The 20,884-nt window shown below is 41.4% G+C and overlaps 2 protein-coding genes across 3 annotated transcripts in view; both read left to right on the top strand.

Moving 5' to 3' along the window:
• The first annotated feature begins 4,506 nt into the window (after positions 1–4,506).
• Positions 4,507–10,557, top strand: si:dkey-237j10.2 (uncharacterized protein LOC568721 homolog). Of its 2 annotated transcripts, XM_048231783.1 has the most exons (3): positions 4,507–4,772; positions 5,208–5,377; positions 9,432–10,557. In XM_048231783.1, the coding sequence occupies exons 2-3, from the start codon at positions 5,218–5,220 to the stop codon at positions 10,124–10,126; spliced, it is 855 nt and encodes a 284-aa protein (XP_048087740.1). In that variant the 5' UTR covers positions 4,507–4,772; positions 5,208–5,217; the 3' UTR covers positions 10,127–10,557. The 2 variants fall into 2 exon arrangements, with proteins under 2 accessions (XP_048087740.1, XP_048087731.1); XM_048231774.1 differs by having other exon boundaries at positions 4,507–5,377.
• A 799-nt stretch (positions 10,558–11,356) lies between these two features.
• The window catches only part of si:ch211-26b3.4 (connector enhancer of kinase suppressor of ras 2), a 34,537-nt gene continuing 25,009 nt past the window's right edge, over positions 11,357–20,884 (top strand). The window contains exons 1-3 of the mRNA XM_048231927.1: positions 11,357–11,868; positions 20,195–20,358; positions 20,799–20,884. The exon at positions 20,799–20,884 is cut by the window's right edge and continues 117 nt beyond it. Of these exons, the coding sequence (XP_048087884.1) occupies positions 11,805–11,868; positions 20,195–20,358; positions 20,799–20,884 (314 nt within the window). The 5' untranslated portion in view covers positions 11,357–11,804. The remainder of the gene's footprint in view (positions 11,869–20,194; positions 20,359–20,798) is intronic.

The raw sequence follows: 20,884 nt of genomic DNA, 5'->3' as shown, positions 1-20,884 counted from the left end.
CAAAGAATATGCCAAAGGAAGATGTACTGCATATGACCCTTATGGGCGGAGGCTGTGTAGGTCAAAGGGATGTCCAAGCACAATGTGCTATGAATATCTCTGATACAGTATTGTGTTAAATATGCTTCTCATGACTTAATAGGAAGAAGATGTGTGTCATGTCATGTATGTTGTAGTTGCCATGGTGGCTCTGCTCCTGGGCTGTTCACAGGCAGCTGTTTCTGCTCCACAGAGGGAGGCACAGGGCCTTGGCAGCTGAATTCAACTGGGGGCCCCGGGGTCGGCCATGTCGGAGAGCCCTCATGGGACGACCCAGCACACTCTGTCCATCCTACAGGCCTGAGAGAGGCTCTGGAATGAGCCGTGTCTTGTTCTCACGTCTCCGCATCAGCTATCCGTCCTTATGAAACCTCCTAAATTCGGACCACGGGTCACAGATCCTCGCGGTTTCCTGTGTGGAGCCCTATGAACTGCATCAGGGTGCTCCCACCATCACCCTCCACACAAACACATACATGCACACACACACACACACACACACACACACAGAAAAAGAAAAGCAGAAAGCTCTTAAAATACCCAGCCTGTGCATCGTCCCCGTGCTTACACCCCGCTGAGAAGCAGGCCTAAGGCTTGTTTTAATGGAGAGAGGAGAGACCACCACTGACCTCCCACACCCCTCCTGATGAACTCTGTAAAACATTCCCAAGACAGCTATTCTAGGAGACACATACCCTGTGCCAGTCCTGTGAAAATGACCCATTTCCAGAGTAAAAAACAAATATCCACATATATCTACTGTCAATTACAGCCTCCCAGGCCACAGACAGCATGGAGCTGGTTGCTTTACAGTTTTTTACAACTGTTTACACAAGCTTTCAAAACTGTGTCTGTATTTTTCTCCACAACTCCACACACAAAACCAACAATTGCTCACACAAAATGCAAAATGCCTCAAATCTCCAGCAAAATGACACACAACATTCAAAATGTCATAAACACATCTTTAAATCAAACATTCGCCTCACATTACAAACACTTTTGTCATAATATGATATTTTGGATACATCATGTACACACTGTTGCTCACACTGTTGCACGCTCTTCTGTCTTTCATATGCTTTATGTATTTCCATACAAGAATGAAAGTTACGGTATCTACACTGTACAAAGAGAAGTTGAAATACACAGTAAAAATGCAAGCCAAAAAATAGTGATTTTTCCCAAATAATTTGCTGTTGTGAATACAGTATTTTACAGCCAACAAGAACAAAGCAAAGCAAAATAGACCACCAGATGAGGCAATGACCACCAGATGTACATGGAGTTCTGAAAAAGCTGATTTTGCCTATGGAAATGACTGACTACTATAAATTTTACTTTGCTTTTTCCAAAGAAAAGTGTGTGTGTGTGTGTGTGTGTGGGGGGGGGGGTTGTGTATGTATTCATAGGTCTATAGAAAAATGACACAAAAACACAAAAAAGACACAAAAATATAGTAAAGTTTTACTGTACATAAAGTCGACTTTTTGTAGAACATTCCTGTCAAAGTATCTGCATTGGTTCTGAAATCCTCTACGGCCAGATTGAAAGGGTCCATACCTACATGTAGAGTATCTATTTATAGGCCTATACTAAGGCAATGACTGGATGGTGTTCCATAAAGTAATGAGTGTTTACACATGTGAAGAGAGAGAGTGAAGCACTGGTGATTTAGTGTGGCATTTTGATGGGTTGTGTTTGAAAAATGAAATCAAGTTACTTCCTGTTCGATTTTTGTGTGTTAAGTAGAAAATTGTGTGTGGTGTTTTGCAAAATGTGTTTTAGTCAATTGAAAACTGAGTCAAACACTGAGAATTGAAACTGAGTCAAACACTGAGAATATGGTTTTGCAGATTTGGTGTGGGGTTATGATGTTTGGAAGACATGTTTAGAAAATTGTGTGACAAGCAAAGATTTAGTGTGTAAGCATTTTAAAAAAACTGTGACAGAAACCGCCAATTTGATAATATTAATTGTAGGTGTACCACTGTGAAGTGGATGGATAATTGTTGCAAGGAAAAACATCAAATTAGAAATAAGTAGAATACATTTATATCTTTCTTGACAAAAACAACAAAAGAAAAAAACATGCAAAATAGCAACTTTTCAGCAACATGTCCGGTGTCAAGTCTGAACTCACAGACAAACTTCACGAGAAAGCAAAACTTCACTGGTCTCAAAGCTTCTTTAAACCCCTAGAGACGAATGCCCACTTTATCCATGCCCATACAGTTTTGCCTGTTTAAGGAAAGAAATTTGCAGCAGGTTGTTGCTGTTCAGAAGCACTCCCTCAATGCGAAATCCATGACAAAACTGTGGAATGTGTGTGTGTGTGTGTGTGTGTGTGTGTGTGTGTGTGTGTGTGTGTGTGTGTGTGTGTGTATGTGTGTGTGTGTGTGTGTGTGTGTGTGTGTGTGTGTGTGTGTGTGTGTGTGTGTGTGTGTGTGCGTGTGTGTGTGGGCTCTTGGACTGCTATACTGTTACGCCCGCCATGACCATTATACAAACCAAATCTGTCCAAATCTCAACACTAACAGTTTGACAGAACGTGGACGTGGCGCTGACAGATAGAGTGAGCAAATGAGAGAAAAAGAGGGCAAAAGAAAATGGAGGACGCAAGAGGTAGAAAAACAGTCACCATCATCGAAGTGGATTCTCAACGACGTTCACAGACAGGAAGCCTGGTACCCATCCCTCCCTCCCATCTCCATCTCTCTCTCTCTCTCTCTCTCTCTCTCTCTCTCTCTCTCTCTGTGTCCCTCCATTCCCCGTAATTCCAAATCAGATGGAGATTTATGTGTGTATGGAAAAGTCTGCATCCATCCTCCTGCGTCATCCTGCACCCTCTCCTTCCCTGAGTTCAGCTCTCTGCACCAGACTTCTGCCTTAACCTCACTCGGGCGCTTAATCTCTCGTCTGATAACCAAAGCATCAAAATTAGATTGTAGGCCTTGTCCATTTGAGTTTATATGAACTTTTGTAGCTTTTCACCACAGTTTAGTATTAGAGTTTTCGTTTTTTTTTGTTCATCAAGATTTTGTTTTGTAAATAAATTACACTACATGGTTTTCATGGACTTTTTTGGACTTCATGGTTTCAGTTGCTCATTTAGTTAGTCAGGGTCAATATCAGGGTTGTGATTTTCAGAGAGTGAACAGCCAAATACTCAGCTGACAAACCCATTTATGTCGAGTCGATTTCACGTGTAAAACCATAATTAAAAAACACCCAAACCAGGCAAAACTAACGCAGGACAACCAAAATACGTGTGAGAAAGGCAGAATCAGCTCCACAGGAGGCATGAAGGAGAGGATAATGAGGAATGTGTTGGAATGCCACACGGCAAACGAGAGCGTCATGCTCAATTGCAAATTTGGAGTCCGCTAGTAACATCTGCAAACCGTAAATATATTGCAGAAATAGAAATACCATGGTGAATCCATTATGAATTTCAGCATCGCTTTCAATAACAACGCTGTCTGGAGAAGACAAGCTGGGCATTCAGACCTGAAACGACGAGAAAAATTGGGCCCTATGACAGACAATAATTCTGCCCCCTGTCAGTGCTGGGCCCTTAGAATCGTCCTAACACACACGTGTAGTAATGTAGTATGTAGTAATACTAATGTAGTATTTATGTTTATATTTATTTATTCATTTATTTATATCAACATAGTATAATGATCATTTTTAGGTGTAGATTGGCCTTCCGATTGACTGTACTTCCATGCATCTGCAAATCGTTGCCATAAACAAACAAGGATAGAATTGTATGACGAATGTATTTGAGAGGACTTGATGGATCATTTATGAAATTTCCCCAATTTCAACATGTTGAATGAGCACCAGACTGGTGATGGTCAGACATTTACCGTACTGGACACTCACTGGAAAGACAATAAGCAAATCTTAGGAATCTGAATTGCATAATGTTAGATTGCATCATGGTTGTCAGAGTTGTTAAGTAGATTACAATTTCTAAAACTAACCTCTAGGAGTCCCTGTAAAACTATTTTACAAGATCTTTACAGTAAATGAATAGTCAGACTCAGAACTAAAAGACATAAAAACCACTCAAAAGTCATCTGTTGTAATTGTTTTGACAGTGACTAACAGTGAGGATGAATAACAGTGCCCTGTCACACAGATGTTCCGGTAACAGGACGTTGTGGCTATTTACACTTCCCTTTTTATTTAGAATGAGGCAAATATCTTTTTTTCAATGCTTTTCACAAAAACTCCTTGTTTATTGCATTTCATGAGAATTTCTCTGTGACATACGTGACATGACAAATAACATACAACCGTGTGTGTGTGTGTGTGTGTGTGTGTGTGTGTGTGTGTGTGTGTGTGTGTGTGTGTGTGTGTGTGTGTGTGTGTGTGTGTGTGTGTGTGTGTGCGTGCGTGTAAGAGTTTGTGATAGACATACAGGGCAAGAGGAAGAATGGGGGATGGTTTAATGCAACTTTTTAAACTTCCTCTTTTTAAGAAGACTTTTTTGGAGTTCAGAAATCATCATGCAGCTTTAGAGTTGGACTTACCACTTCCATGAAGTGAGCAACAGCTATTTAGACACCCCTACAGGTGTGAATTCACCTGGACACACATTTAAGTTAGAAGGTCAGCAGACCATAAACAGGAAGCAGAAGGCTATATTAAATCTGGTGTCATACAACTGATACACTCTTTCACATTTCCTGCTTATTCATTTGGGTGGGTATCATTTGATGGTAAGTTGGGTTTTTACGTACTTATGTATGTTGGTGTATTACAGGTGACTGGACACAACCTTCGATTACATACCTACATACAGAAATGTGAACTATCCATGGAAGGAGCTTGTAATATTTTTGATGTGCAATGGTGTGTACAAAAGGTTGCACTTTCAGTTCTTAAAATCTTCTGAAGACTTAAAGTATATGGATATTTTTTATGTTAAGGGTGAGGTAAACTGACAACAATGCAGCAATATAATGAGCTATATGGTGTCACAGCTAAAAGGTTTACCTTTAGATAATCAGTGTTCTGTGAACAGCATATGATTTGTCTGTGTCACGGTTATAAGGTGGAACTTGATCTCTCCTTTTGTAAATTATATAACTATGCAAGTATATTTATGTTTGGCTGTGCTTTATGTTGTTGTACCTCCTGCGGTATTTATGTTGGTGTCGGAACATGCTGAGTGAAAGCTTCCTGACCACACTGAAGTACAGGGGGTACAGTGTGGACTCCCCTGCAACCAAACAGCTCAAAAGCAGTCCAACAGCGCCCCCTGCTGAAACCTGTGTAGACAACAGCTTTCCCCGGTCATCACGAACTCACAGGTCTACCAAAGGTAGGAAATGTACTGAGTATATAATACTGAAACCATTGATCTGTGTAAAGACTGATACTGGTTTTTCTGTGTCAATGAACTGCATACATATTTATTCATATTAAAGGAACCGTATGTAAGATTGTGGCCAAAACTGGTACTACAAATACGGTTCCTTTAATTTCAAGTCAAGTCAAGTCAAGTCAAGTTTATTTATATAGCACATTTCATACACAGAGGTCATTCAATGTGCTTTACATAAACAAAACCAAACAATAATAATAAATAAAAGCATAGAAGGACAATATAGTCAAAGAATAGTTAAAAGGTAAAGATCATAATAAAAAGAAAACATAAAACACAAGGTAAAATCATTTAAAAATAAAGAATAATTAGTAAGCAAAACAAAGGCAAAAGTAGTAAAAAAACTAATAAAAGACAAAGTAGAATAATTATCAAGGCAGATTCAGAATTTGTAACTCGGCACAGTTAGCAGAAAGCATCTGAGAACAGTTTGGTCTTAAGTCTAGATTTAAAACTGGCTACAGTTGGGGCCTTTTTAATGTCATCCGAAAGTTGGTTCCACAGCTGAGCCGCATAGTGTGTACTGCTGAAGCATGTCTGACAAGTATTTAGGTCCTGCTCCATTTACTGATTTATAAACAAGCAATAGTGCTTTAAAGTAAATTCTGTGACTTAAGCCAGTGCAAGGACTTAAGAATTGGAGTAATGTGGTCAGTTCTTTTAGTTTTTGTTAAAGTCCTAGCTGCTGCATTTTGTATCACCTGAAGCTGTTTAATAGTCTTTTTAGGAAGGCCTGTGAACAGTCCATTGCAGTAATCAACCCTGCTGGAGATAAATGCATGAATGAGTTTTTCTAAGTCATGTTTTGACATCAGCCCTCTGAGTTTGGCAATATTTTTTGAGGTGGTAAAAGCTGATTTAGTTATAAGCTTTCATGTGGCTGTTGAAATTTAGATCACTGTCAATTAATACACCAAGATTTTTAACAGTATCCTTTGCCTTCAACCCTTTTGTGTCAAGGAGAGTGGCAACCCTAAGTCTTTCCTAATTTTTACCAAATATAATTACTTCAGTTTTTTCTTTGTTCAGCTGAAGAAAATTTTGAGACATCCAGGTGTTGATTTGTTCTATACACTGACACATAGATTCAAGAGGACCATAGTCGTTTGGTGATAGAGCTAAGTAAATTTGTGTGTCATCTGCATAGCTATGATATGAAATCAAATTATTTTGAATGATTTGTCCAAGTGGGAGCATATAGAGGTTGAATAATAGTGGCCCCAAGATCGACCCCTGGGGAACACCACAGGTAAAGGATGTTGGTGTTGAGGTACAGTTTCCGATGGCAACAAAGAAGCTCCTTTCTTGTACATATGATTTTAGCCAGCTGATAACTATGCCTGTAAATCCAACCCAGTGTTCCAGTCTGTGTAGTAAAATATTGTGATCAACAGTGTCAAATGCTGCACTAAGGTCCAGTAGCACTAGGACTGATGTTTTACCTGAATCTGTGTTGAGGCGTATGTCATTGGAAACTTTAATGAGAGCTGTTTCAGTGCTGTGATTTGCCCGAAAACCAGACTGAAAGTAATCAAAATACCCATTTGATGTTAGGAAGGTGGTTGATTGATTAAAGACTACTTTTTCAATAATTCTGCCAATAAAAGGTAGATTGGATATGGGCCTGTAATTGTTTGGAGGCATCTAGGTTATTCTTCTTGAAAAGTGGCTTTACAACAGCTGTTTTCAGTGACTTAGGAAAAGTGCCAGACAGCAGTGATACATTTACAATTTGAAGGACATCCGCCGCTATGAGGTGAAAAACAGTTTTGAAGAAATTGGTAGGCAGAGTGTCTAAGACACATGTGGAAGAGCTGAGATTCTGTACCGTTTTTTCAAGTGTTTCGTAGTCTATCAAGCTGAACTCTGACATCAAGTTTAGTTTCCCTCTGTTTGTTGCTGGAAGTTCAGGTTGTTGAATTTGCAATTGAGCAGATATGTTGAATCTGATTTTGTCAATTTTACCTTTAAAAAAAGATGAAAACTTATTGCATTTATTAGTTGAGAGAAGTTCAGGCACTAATTGTGAGGGGGGATTTGTTAACTTATCAACAGTTGAAAATAGAATACGAGTGTTATTTGAACTTCTATTGATAATGTTAGAAAAGAAAGACTGTCTTGCTTTGCATATTTCAGAGTTATATGTGCGGAGCATCTCTTTATGGATTTCATAGTGGATCTGAAGTTTGTATATACGCCATTTTCTTTCAGTCTTCCTACACTCTCTTTTTAGAAGTTTAACTGCTGGATTTTGCCTCCATGGTGCTTTCTGTTTGTCCTTAACTTTCTTGAATTGTAATGGAGCAATGTCATCCATAATGTTTGCCATTTTTGCATTAAAGTGATCAAATAAGTCTTCAGAGTCTGCCAGTTGACTTGACTTTAGTGAAAGTGCTTGCTCAAAGAGAGCACTTGTCTGATCATTTATGATTCTCCTTTTTACCATCATAGCTGTGTTTTGAGTGTGTGGGGACATAGACACATCAAAAAACACGCAGAAATTATCAGATAAGGCCAGGTCTTTAACAGCTGTAGAGACATCGAGACCCTTTGTGATAACAAGGTCGAGGGTATGGCCGAGAGAGTGTGTTGGCCCCTGTACATGCTGTGTTAGGGAGAAAGTATCGATTAGTGCAATGAATTCCTCGGCATAATTGTTTTCAGGATTATCCACATGCAAGTTTAGATCCCTTGATATAATAAGACAGTCAAACTCTATGCAAACAACTGATAGCAGTTCACCTAGCTCTTCAAGAAAAACTTTAGCTGAATGTTTTGGAGGCCTGTAAATTGTCAGTAATAAAATCTAAGGAGAAGACTTGCACGCATGCATGCACACAGATATTCAAATGAAGTAAAGTCACCGAATGACGACTGATTGCACTGAAAAGACGTCTTGAAAATTGTGGCTATCCCCCCACCTCTTTTATTTGCTCTGGTAGCACTCAAGAAACTGAAGTGAATGTGTCATGTGTGTGTTGATAAAGATGCTGTGTTTAGGGGCTTGATGAGAATAGAGGGGTTGTCCCTTATGTGACCATTGGCTGACTCTGTGTAGTGGTTTTAAGGTGTTCCATTGTGCTAGCCCACACCTAACAGGAAGGGAAGTGTGCGTTAAAGGTGTGGGGAAGTTGAATCACTCTCAGTGTGTCAAAAGTTCAAGTGGTTTTGTTGATCATAGACACTAGGAAATGTAATGTCATTATTTCTCATACATGAACTATGGCTATGTGGCATATAGGAGCACTGACCAGACTCATCCATGTTTGTGGTTCAAGGCTTGTCTATGGTGTTAATTAGCAAACAGATTTTGCCTATTTTTAAATCAACTTTAATAGACTTAAGACTTGCTCATCATTCAAATTAAGACCCATAAAGTTTATATATAATATATTATATTATGTATTATATAGCATATATTTTAACATATTTTCCATAAAGTATGTTACATAATGGCTAGGCTATCAGAAAATTGAGTGCCATATCACTGTTAAATATTTATCAATTTAAGACATATCAGATGCACAAGAGGCACAGTACATTATTAGTACATTGAAGGTGTGTTGTCCACATTACATTTTATAACAGTATTCACAAAGACAAGTACCTCTGCAGAGTATAAATCCAGCTTGTTCAGTCACTATTATGAAGATTTATGATGACTGATGATTTGCTATCATATACTTAGCAACTGTGATCAGCCCCATCTTGGGTGAAGGTGAAATACACTGTAGTGTATTTGACAGTTTTAACAGTTTTGTCAGATCACTCTTCTGAGAGATGTGGCATTTGTCTGTCTTAGATCTCTGAAAGCGTCTGTTGATCTGACCACAATATCACTTTAGCTCTAATATCAATGTGTACAGAGAGGTTTCACTGGGCTGTCACACAATGAGAGTAGAAGTTATCTTCTCTGTGTCAGTTGTCTACTCTGATTGTGATCAGTTTAAGATCATTTTGTCTTTGTATTGTGTGTGTGTGTGTTTTCCAGCTGGGAGAAAGACAGCTCCAGAGCAGCCTGATAAGACTCGCCTGATAAGAGTCCCAGGCTCTGCCAGCCGCTCGGTCCCCAGGAGCAGTGCAGACGAGTACTGGGGTCTGGAGCTCTATCGCTCCTGGTGCTGCCCCAGCCTGTGCAAGAACTACCCCGACCTGCAGCTGGGAGGGGACCATCTTGGAGACCGCAGCTCCCAGAGCCCGCAGTGGCTGGTGGTGCCGTCCGACGATGGCCCCCTGCTTCTTTCCCAGGACCTAGGAGAGATGGAGGCACTACCAGGGCCTGAAGTGGCGAGGGAGCCCGGTCCATGGCTCGGGAACCAGGCCCAGCACAACGACGATGGCTACTTGGTGATAGAACCCAGCATGCAAGGGCTGGACTCCATCAGGAGCCACGAGAGACTGTCCAACTCCATGCTGAACGGATACCTGGAGACCAAGCTGCTGGAGGTGTACCGCCAGCACATGCAGGACAGTCTGGCGCGCGGCGGGGCCTCTGTGAGCCCTGGCCTGGTGCCCGCGATGGTGCCCAGGGACCCGACAGTACCCAGTGGCCAGTGGATGGCACAGGAGGACAGACCTGCCACTGACTCCATTCACTACCTCAGCACCTGCAGCCTGCCGTCCAGCTCGCATTTCAGCTCTCCTGAGCTGAGGATATCTGCCCCTCAGCCGACCAATAAAAACTGAGTGGTCAGTTGACCATTAATATGTCAACTCTTCATCCTCAAGTCCCTGCCTGCCAAGCTCGACACTTTTACTGTAACTTGCTAAACCCAAACAGAATGGGAACATGGACAGCACTGTAGTAGCCATCTAGTATACACAGACAAATCACTGTGTGCTGTCACATCTGTGGATCGTCACAAAATGTATAACACAGTTTTACTAGCCTTACTACTAGCCCTATACAGTATATACTGTAGAGTGCTAACAGAGAAGGACAGGACCACACTGTGTCCTATTATACCCCTGAACATAGATAGACCATAATAATACCTTATGTGCAGGGTTGGTTCAATTAGCTTATAAATGATTTTCTGAGCCCTAAAATTATGTGCTGCTAATTATTTGTGCTTTTCCCATAATCTATTAAATACCGGTATGTGGTTGTGAATGTCTCAATGGGTATGTCTAGTATGTGCTTGTTACTGTAATGGGCTCTGTGCCCATAGCCAAATCACTGGCACTTAGTCCATGCCCTTCTGCATAGATATTGTGCCAAGCACACAGCGCTACCTGCTGTTAGGGCACAGGACCTGCAGGATTTGTGTGAGCATGTGGTGTGTGTGTGTGTGTGTGTGTGTGTGTGTGTGTGTGTGTGTTTGTGTCTGTGTGTGTGTGTGTGTGTGTGAGTGAGAGAGAGAGGGGGGGGGCAAAGTATGTGTACATGTGAGAGTCCTATGTGTAGGCATCAGAGCCACTGTAACAGCTTGTGAGAAATGTGCTGTTTCACACATACATCCACCACTGGCACTTACATGGGCAATTAAGCCTGGCATCAGTTGTGGAGTGTGAAAGTCTCTCTCTCTCTTTCTCTCTATCTCTCTCTTTCTCTCTCATACATACACACACACTCTCTCTCTCTCTCTCTCTCTCTCACACACACACACACACACTCTCTCTCTCTCTCTCTCACACACACACACTCATCTCTATCTCAAATGGTCAGTCCCCTCCATAGTAATTTAGAGTGGTGACACATTCATCCTTCGCTATCGACGACTTGCTTTTCATTGAGCAGCTCATGACAGTTACCTCACACTGAAGGACTGCCATTGGATAAATACGCCGATCTATACTTTTCCAGCTCAAACTTATATTGGCTAAAAATTACGTCAGTGAGCGACCAAATGGGCACGCTCAGAGCATCAGGACGTACAGCTGAGAAACGCTGCACGTAGCTGACGTAAATGCTAGTGATACAGAATTGGATGATTCCAGCACCTTTGATGAATTGTAATCTAAATATAAACATATAGAAGATTTTTTTAATAGGTTAAGTTGAGCAGCTGATATTTAGACAAACGTGACACATCTCTGCACCTCACCAAAGACGAACGCGTGGACCATGTGATTGTACCGCATCGCTGAAGCAAGTCTCTGGTTCTTCTCGGTGGGTTACAGAGAGAGGGAGAGAGAGCGATGGAGGGGGGCGGGGTGGAGAGACGGATGTGAGCGCGCGTGGACCCCACCGTCGCAGTCCTTCCCGAGGATGTATCCAGCAGCCATGGTCCTGCCGCGCGCCCTGCGTCTGTGTGTGAGTGACAGGATCCCATGGTCATTCATGTAATATTTTTGATATCCAAGATCGGATGGTTCATCTCCTCAGTGCGGATCTTATCCGGAGGACATACGGATATCAACAATGGCTTTGGTAATGGAACCCATCAGTAAATGGACTCCCAAACAAGTGCTGGATTGGATGAAAGGTATTCATAGAATGTGCAACACACACTCACACACACACATACACACATACATACGCACGCGCGCACATACACACATGGACGCATTATTTCTTATTCTACAGAGGTAGACAGCGGACATTCATTTGAAATAGCAGGTTGCTAATCTGAATTCTTAAGGAATGCCGAGCATATTTTATGAGGCCATGTTGCTGAGTTCAATGAATATTGATCGCATGTTTGCCATTTTGCGCCTCGGCTTCCGAGGAACGCCATGGTGTATGATCAGCGCGTCGTCAGCGAGAAGGTGATAATGTGCGAGATGTGTAATCAAAGATGTGCAACAATCAGTGACCTCAGTGTTTCACATTTAGATGACTTCATACTGCCTCTCTCTCTCTCTCTCTCTCTCTAAATCTCCGTTACAATACACAACACACACACACTGCATTCATTGTTTTCCTTCAGCTTGTCTGAGATATAATGTAGCATGCCGTCTGATGTAGGCCCACCATAGAACAGCTGCACGCAAATGGCTTTGAGAGGTTTGGAGATGTGTGCAGTGCTGTGCTGCTGAAGATGGTGTCCGCTGTAACACATGAGTGGTGGTGATGAGAGGGATCATGAAGCTTTCATAGCTTCACCCAGACATTCCCATGCTTAGGGGCTGCTCCATGGGGATATGTCACTCACTGCATGGTATGTCGGGCAGCTGTGTGTAATGTGTTGTCCGCTGTCATGACACTCTTGAATCTTTCATAAGATGACACGCTGTGGTCTCTAAACTCTGGTCTTGAGATGGGAATATGTGGTCCTCCTCGTGTGCTGAATGAAACACGCTTGTGGTAGAGAGCCCGACAAACCACCAGAGGCGCAAAGTAGGCAGGAGGAGAGTGTTGGTGGGGGACTTCAGGGCCACTTCATATAAGATGTCTGCTGTCAGAAAACTCATCAGGGGTCATCCAAACTTCTTGCATATTTGATCAGAGGACATCACAATCCTTTGCTCATAGCTCTCTGAGCAAGTTGCCTGGTTCTTGTCACTCAGTGGGTATCTTCCTAATGGTTGACAGATCAGTTCACTATTATGGAAATATTCTCTTTTTCTGTCGTAATCACACCAATGTGATAATTAATCTGTGGCATTTGAACAAAATCTCCAAGTTAAGTACATTTGACAACATATTTTCCTGGGAGAGGCCTTGCTTCAAAGGGAATCACTGTAATGAATCCATAATCCATTATCACATTATTTCAAAATGTTCACGCATTACAATTCACATCACATGTCAATCTTCAGCAGTGCTGTCAATTTGTGCTTCATGCTGTTATTGCTGACAACACCTATACATCAATGGCACTGTCATAATGGTGGCATTGACCTGCATTCAGCCAAAGAACCTCATTGATTGCTGGAAAGACATTTTTGGTGTTTTCTCCCAAACACATGTGTATCCTCTATAGGCGACATCCATGGTTCTCTGAGCCACTGTTTTACATTGTGCAACTGATCTGTTTATATGAGGGTGTTTGACAACAGTAAAACATTACAGTATTTTGTCAGAAGATATATTTTCGTGAGATTTTCCACAGGATCTACTTCAAACGTTCCCTAAACCTCAGGGAAGCTGCACCATGGACAACATTTATCCACAGACTGCCACACAAAAGCATCTCCTGGCGGTTTAGATTTTTCATATTATAGTAAAGTCCTGACTGCTATTCCTTTATTGTATAAGCCATATTTCTAAGCAGGCAATGAAACTGTTGAACCTTTAAAACTACACATTTAGCAATAGTGGCTTTGCTCTGCATTCTGTGTGTTTCAACAGTCCAGTGGTAAGAATTCCATTGATCTTCCTTCGACATCTCCTCCACAGGGCCTGCAGATTATTACATGTATACAGATGACAAAACTGTTAAGTGAGCATTTGTGTTGTCCAACTGACACATATAGGAGGTGTGTTTGAGTGGAAATGTTGAAACAGTGTATAGATTCAGTAGCCTACAAGGCAGCAGAAAAAGTTATTAAAAAAATAAGAGTTGAAGTAGGACTGTACAGTACCACACATAGCCAAACTATCCAGAAATGCACACACACACACACACACACACACACACACACACACACACACACACACACACACACACATACATACATATGCACACACACAACCACTATACTTGTATGCAAAGCAATACAGCCAATACCCATTACAGATGCTACAGTGGACTAGACAGTGGAGTAGAGTTAGTGGAGTAGGTGATTTTATAGGCAATAAATTGCTTGACTGTCTGGAAACTGAATAAGATATGCCCTCCAAAATGTTTCTTTGGGGGGAAAAAACACACAGACATTTTATTGACTCATTTTTGTGTCTGTTTCAAACAATTCACCTGAAGACAAAATCCATACTGTCAACACTTTTGAAACATTTAACGCTTCCCTTACTTCATGACTTCATCATGTAGGTCTCCAATCAGGCACCACAACAGAGTAACAGTAATGAGATAAGGATATCTTGGCATGCTAAACATGCTAACAATCTGCAGGGAAAGCCAATGAAAAATGTTTTATTTTCAATCACATTTCCATTAGTTTGGAGTCATTGCATTGCAAATATTGCGATATGATTTCCCATGTCGGGAGCAACATGTGTGTTTTTTAGTGTCTGTTATACATATGTAATGCTTAATTAACAGTCACAGTGCCTTATAATTCTAAGAAAAGTTCTGAGAGAGTTCTGAGATATAATTGCAGCAGCAGAAGTCATACTTAATATAAGTAGTGTTGCACAAAGCACGATTTATAGAAATCTACTTGGAACAGGCATTAATATGCCCGGATTGCCTGCCCAAATGAAGCCTGAGAATTGCAATAAGGATATTTGGAGTACCGGTACTTGTTGTTCACAGATACAAGCATGAGTTATGCTGCCTCAAATTGCCACTGGTCAAACGGCTGTCAGCACAGCAGTAAAATGGATCAAGTAGATTGGTATCTGTTTCAACTGACATTTTAATGGAAAATATGGACACTGGGACAGTTGTTTTTATTATTTCTTGAAAACATGACACAATGTGCTTGTACAGTAAGCAGTGTGTTTTGAGCAGCAAAGAATAATGTTTCAATATTGCAGTAGTAGAAGTATTTCTGATAATGAAGTGAAACAATACATTTCTCTCTCAGAGGGTGATTAGGTGCATGCCTTTACACAATAGGTGTCTTTCCCATGTTGATGAGAGCTCGTAAGGGACAAGATGTGGCCAGATGCACTCTTAAGAACAAGAGGGGTCTTCTGTTCTGACTAATCATCACAGGGGAACATTTGAAAGTTTCTAACGTGGATAGGTTGCGAGTGTGTTGGCCTGAAGCAGCAGCTGTTTTCAGGAGCCCCATCTGAGCCCTGATGAGCAGCAGCAATTCCAGTTCCTGAGGCACAATGAATGTGTGTGTGTGTGTGTGTGTGTGTGTGTGTGTGTGTGTGTGTGTGTGTGTGTGTGTGTGTGTGTGTGTGTGTGTGTGTCCGTCCGTGTGTGTGTGAGAGTAGATGCGTCTCCGAGCTGAGCCACGCGAGCATGCAGGGCTGACGGGCGTGCGCTTGCACTTGGCCAGGTGCCTGCTGCTTCCTCGCTCTGTGAGCTGCACACAGATAAACATTGAAATGGAGTGAGAGGGGGAGAACTGTGAGTCTCGGCAGAGGAGAGAGAGAGGAGAGGAGAGTGAGCAGTCGGGCCAAGAACTCAGCACAATGCACAAGTCCCCTCGCAGTAGAGGCTGCTGCCGGTGTGATAACGCTGTGATAGATTCTAGGGAAGCTGCATGTCTAGCACAAGAGCTACTAGCTCAACTCACAAAAAAAAACATTTGCATCAACACTGATGATCATTAATGCCAAACCCAACCAAGGGCACTGCTTTACCATATCTCAAGTCTTTTTTTTCATCTCTTGGTCTGAAAGTTTTCAATTGAGAATAGCTTGTCAGTCAGATGTGTTGCTATCTAGTGAGTTAAAGCCCATGGAGTTGCAGATGATGACAAAGACGAGGAGTGCATGTGCAATGTGACTTTAATGTGAGGACTAGCAAAGAGGAGAGTTGAGATGTGCATTTCATTGTTTTCTGTAAGAAATTACTATTTGACCATAAATGTTGGTACTGTATATGTATACCTCATTTTACCCCATTGTGAGCATGTGTCTCAGCACTTATGGCTAATATCCTATTGAAGTCCAGTTGAACATTTCTACATCATTGGATATGAAGTCAAATTTATTGGATGAGAATGCCTACAGTGGCATGGTCTCTTAGGGGTGAAAATAAAGAAAATGTGGTTTTGTTTTGTTGTTGTTGTTGTTGTTGTTGTTGTTGTTGTTGTTGTTATATGGAAGAGACTTTGGAGTGAAATCTAGCCAGATCCCAATTGAAAACAGAATCTATAAACCTGCCACCCCATCCCTTGCAATTACTATATATACTTTTTATTACATTTTCCTCAAGTTATTTCTGTTTCATTTTTAGTTTCAATATAAAGTGTTTTGTATAAATCACATCAGTGTGTTGTTGCTGATGTGAAAGAGTAATTCAAATAGTGCATGTGTGGGTCATTTTGGAAAAGGATTGTTATGTTTCGACTGCAGGGTTTCACTTTGACATTGAGTAATTCATCTCCAAGTGCTATGTCTTTTGTGGCTTGTCTGTAGAGCTTTGACAAGAGTGTGTAGAGTTGGAGTGAGTCAAATTATGCAAAAAGTGTGTATGTAATCAGCACAAACTGTAAAATTAGTCAGTTTGGTTACTGTATGTTTCCCAAACATACAGTACAATGCAGCACTGCTGAAAATGGGGCATGGACAGGTTGTGCTTGTTGACAGATTTGTATACTTATAGCAGAGTGCCTGAATTGAGTTTGCTCTTATCCTTTAGATGGCTATAAATATAAATTGACCAGCACAAATGTGTTCTGTAATATAACGCTGGGGTCTGTGCTGGTCTTTAGTGAACTTGTAATATCATGAGCAAGAATTTACGAGCATAAATTAGCATAATAATCTGCAAAAGTAGCACACATCAGCTATCTACAACTGCTTATCATAACTGAGGGATGGTAATGAGCCATGTGACACTGTACATTTCTCCATCTTAGCAAAAGCAAGTTAGCTAATTGGTTTATTTACAGTAAAAGCTTGAGAATCATGGAATAAGTGTCTCAGCAAGCCAGGGTGTTTAATCAGAGAAGCTCAGGGTCATCTGTGTTTGGGCAGGGTGGAAGGGAGGGGAGGAACCTGGAGGAATGGAATACCTCCCTAGTGTACTTCTTGCTTGATGTGGATTTAAGGTGACTACTGTACAATAAGAGTATTCCTTTAACAAGCTTTAACCTCCCATCCTATTTATGTGTTGCACACACATATAAACAATATGCAGGCAGAATCCTTTTTTCTCTTTATTCATTGCCGTTACATAGAAACCATATGCTTGCTCTATATGGGGACATCATGATCATGCTTTTTGCAAAGCAAATACTGGCAACTGTCAAAATAATGTCTTCTTCATTACAGACCAAGATGTCAGTGTACATTGTTTGGCACAATGAATCTATTTCTGTTTTTTTTTTTGTCTTTTCACAGTTCCTTTTTGCTGAGTAGTGCTGCTTAAATGGCCTGGCATGATGGCCCATGCTTTTCATACTCATTTTTACACACTCCATTGTACTCACCCATCACACTCCTTACAGTGTCATACTCTCCATAGTCCTCATGTCCCCATACACACACTCACTCAATTTTCACGTCTCTATACACACACATAGTCCAGAAGTCTCCATACACACTCCTGTTCTCCTACTCCTTGTAGTCCTCACGTCCCCATACTGTACATACACACACTCCTCATAGTCCAGACATCACAGTACATACAAACACAGTTCTCATAGTCCACTCACACACTCTCACCTCCCCATACAGACTAGAGTGTGGCTACCCGACCCGAGCCCGACGGTACCCGACGGGTCGGGTTCAGACAAATATTTAGAAATTGTAGTCGGGTTCGGACACATGGGGCGATATGCATTGGAAGCTTTACATTTAAAATAGCTTATTATGTTGGGTAACCAACAGATCTGCTTTACATGATGCAAACGTTTGTTTTTTGAGAATAAAATAAAATGTAAAAAAGACCTAACAGCTTTCTTCCTGTGTGCAAGATTTGTTTATGTCTTATTTGTTTGTTTATATCTCCACCTTGTACACACACTCTTCATTACATTACATTACATTACATTACATTTGGCTGACGCATTTTTAACCAAAGCGACTAACAACATTGTAAAGCAATTCTCTCAACAATTCTAGGACAATTTAAAAAAGGTAGAGTCCAGTAAGAATAAGTGCATCAGTGAGTACTGTTTTTAAACAGTTGAGTGTCAGTTCTAGTCAGGTGGTAAGTGCTAGGATCAGCAAGACTAGTTGAGGACTCATCATCATGACTCCTTACATACACACATGCACTCCTCATGGCTCTCATGTCTCTGTACACACACACACACACTCCTCATAGTCAAAACACTCTCCTGTTAGTCCTCACGTCCCCATACAAACACACAGCCCTGTTTCCACGCTCTTGCCTCTCCTCACGCTCCTTACTCGAGTCACACTCTTCCACTCACACGGCTCATCTAGAGCAGGGCCTTACCTCCTGGTCTCCCAGCAACCGTTGCCAAGCAGCGCGCATTGCTGAAGCATGGGGAACAGAATGGAAACCCCACGAGCGTTTAATTTGAAGGACATCCTCCGGCTTGGCCATACACACATACACAAATCCATGAGCAATTTGCACACATATCGCAGTGGTAGGTTTAAATGTGTGAATAGATATTGTGCAGATGTAATTAATGAAAATAATTCAAATCAGAAATGTAACCGTTGAATTCTGAAAATCTGAGCAGCAGATGATCATTGTGATGGTCAAAAATACAATCTCCTGATATTGGCAGACACATCTGTGACTAAAGGAACACTATATGAGCTGTGGCCATCAGTGGGTCTCAAATGGGATGATGTGAAAATGTGAAACGGCTAAAACACCATATTAATGTAGAAAACCAAAATCCTTATTTCCATCTCCACACAAAGGGGGAGGAATTGCTTGCCATTTCATCTGTGCCATTTGCAGTTGCAGTCAGTATTATGGCTATGTCACATGCCCTGCTTGTGTTCAAGATAAAGCCCAGATTGGATGCTTGTTGAGGACAGTACTGAAGTGTGAATTTTGCTTTATCTACTGAAGCAAAAAAGGTTACACTTGTTGGTCTTCTGTCATACCTATGTTAAGATAAAAGTGACATTTTGTGGTCCCGTAAAACATAATGTCAGTTTGGCCTCAAGGACATAATATGTTTTTTATGTCTATATCTACCAATGGTCTTCTGGTATCTGACTACAGTTTTGGAAGTTTGGATCATAGTGTTTTTAAATGCAAATGCAAGAATGGTCAAGTTTTTTTTTTTTTTTTTAAACGAGAGATCCTATACCCTGTCCTGTCTGTCTGGTTTAATAGTTTGTGTGTGTTGGATGTTGAATGTGTGTTGGTGTGTTCATTGAATTCAACATGGAATTCAACACGGAACAGAATCTTGTTAGAATGTTCCAAACTCCCCTGCTGAAGGGTCCTTAAGATCACATAAAAATCAATGTGTGACGACAGACAACATGTGCTTTGGTAAACCACATTCCTCATGCATTGATTGGCTGTGCTTAAGTTAGTGGGCATGGTTTGAATGTGTGACGACAGACAACATGTACTTTGGTAAATCGATTGGCTGTGCTTAAGTTAGTGGGCGTGGTTTGTAACTTTGTGGTTTTCCTTCTTGCCACCTGCTTCCAAGGATCTTCAAGTACCAGCGCAAATTTCTAATACTGACTCAACTTGAAAGAGTACTACTCACCTCAACTATCTGAACTGATTCATTGCTTTGTGCTGTCTGGAGTGACGTCAGTAATTTAGGGGTCACTGCTTTAGTTGAGGCTTTTACAGTTAATTGCCTTATTGAAAATAGTCTGAAGTGTAGTTTACTGTATGTAGTCATTCAATCGCAGAAGTATTCTAAGTATTTTATGTACCATTTTCTAAGGAAAAGCAGAAGTCAAGTATCCATAACCAGAAAAGGCACACAGGATATTCTAATGTGACACCTTACATGAGACATACACAAAATCCCTGAGGCCATCCACACACCAATATTGCATCAGGCACTCAAATCAGAGATGAGATAGAATCTGTTAGCATCAACTGACGCCATAACAAGCCCAAATGTCCTCCTAACCCGTGTCTGTGTCTGTGTCCGTGGCAGGGTTGGACGACTGTCTGCTCCAGTACATAAAGACGTTTGAGCGTGAGCGCATCAACGGAGAGCAGCTCCTGCACATCACCCACCAGGAGCTGGAGGAGCTGGGGGTGACACGCATCGGACACCAGGAGCTCATCCTGGAGGCTGTGGACCTGCTCTGTGCTCTGGTGAGCATGTGTGTGTGTGTGTGTGTGTGTGAGAGAGAGAGAGAGAAAGGAAGAGTGAGCGAGAGAAAATAAATGTGTGAAGATATGTTTTTATCTGTGTGTGTGTGTGTGTTTGTGTGTGTGAGAGAGAGAGAGAGAGAAAGACAGAGAGACACACACACATAAGCGGTGTTTGTATTCGTGTGTGTGTAGGTGGGTGGGTGGATTGGTGGTGTGTGTGTGTGTGTGTGTGTGTGTGTGTGTGTGTGTGTGTGTGTGTGTGTGTGTGTGTGTGTGTGTGTGTGTGTGTGTGTGTGTGTGTGTGTGTGTGTGTGTGTGTGTGTGTCTGACTGTGTTTGTATAGTATCCAGAGGTATAGTGTTCAGCCATTCTCATCTCTTATCTCATTAAGTGTGGAGTGGGCCAAGCTCCCATAGTAATGAATGGATGTGTTCTTGCAGAACTATGGGTTAGAGACTGAGAACCTGAGAACACTGTCACACAAGCTGAACGCTTCAGCCAAGAACCTCCAGAACTTTATCACCGG

The sequence above is a fragment of the Alosa alosa genome, chromosome 2 (assembly GCF_017589495.1).
Source record: "Alosa alosa isolate M-15738 ecotype Scorff River chromosome 2, AALO_Geno_1.1, whole genome shotgun sequence".
NCBI classification, from domain to species: domain Eukaryota; kingdom Metazoa; phylum Chordata; class Actinopteri; order Clupeiformes; family Clupeidae; genus Alosa; species Alosa alosa.
Note: the sequence above shows the minus strand (reverse complement) of the source record. Positions and strands in the feature narration are given on the sequence as shown.

Coding starts and splice junctions, on each gene's coding strand:
- si:dkey-237j10.2 (XM_048231774.1), top strand. CDS start 5,176: ATGTTGTTGTACCTCCTGCGGTATTTATGTTGGTGTCGGAACATGCTG. Junction 5,378..9,431: donor AACTCACAGGTCTACCAAAG/GTAGGAAATGTA, acceptor TGTGTTTTCCAG/CTGGGAGAAAGACAGCTCCA.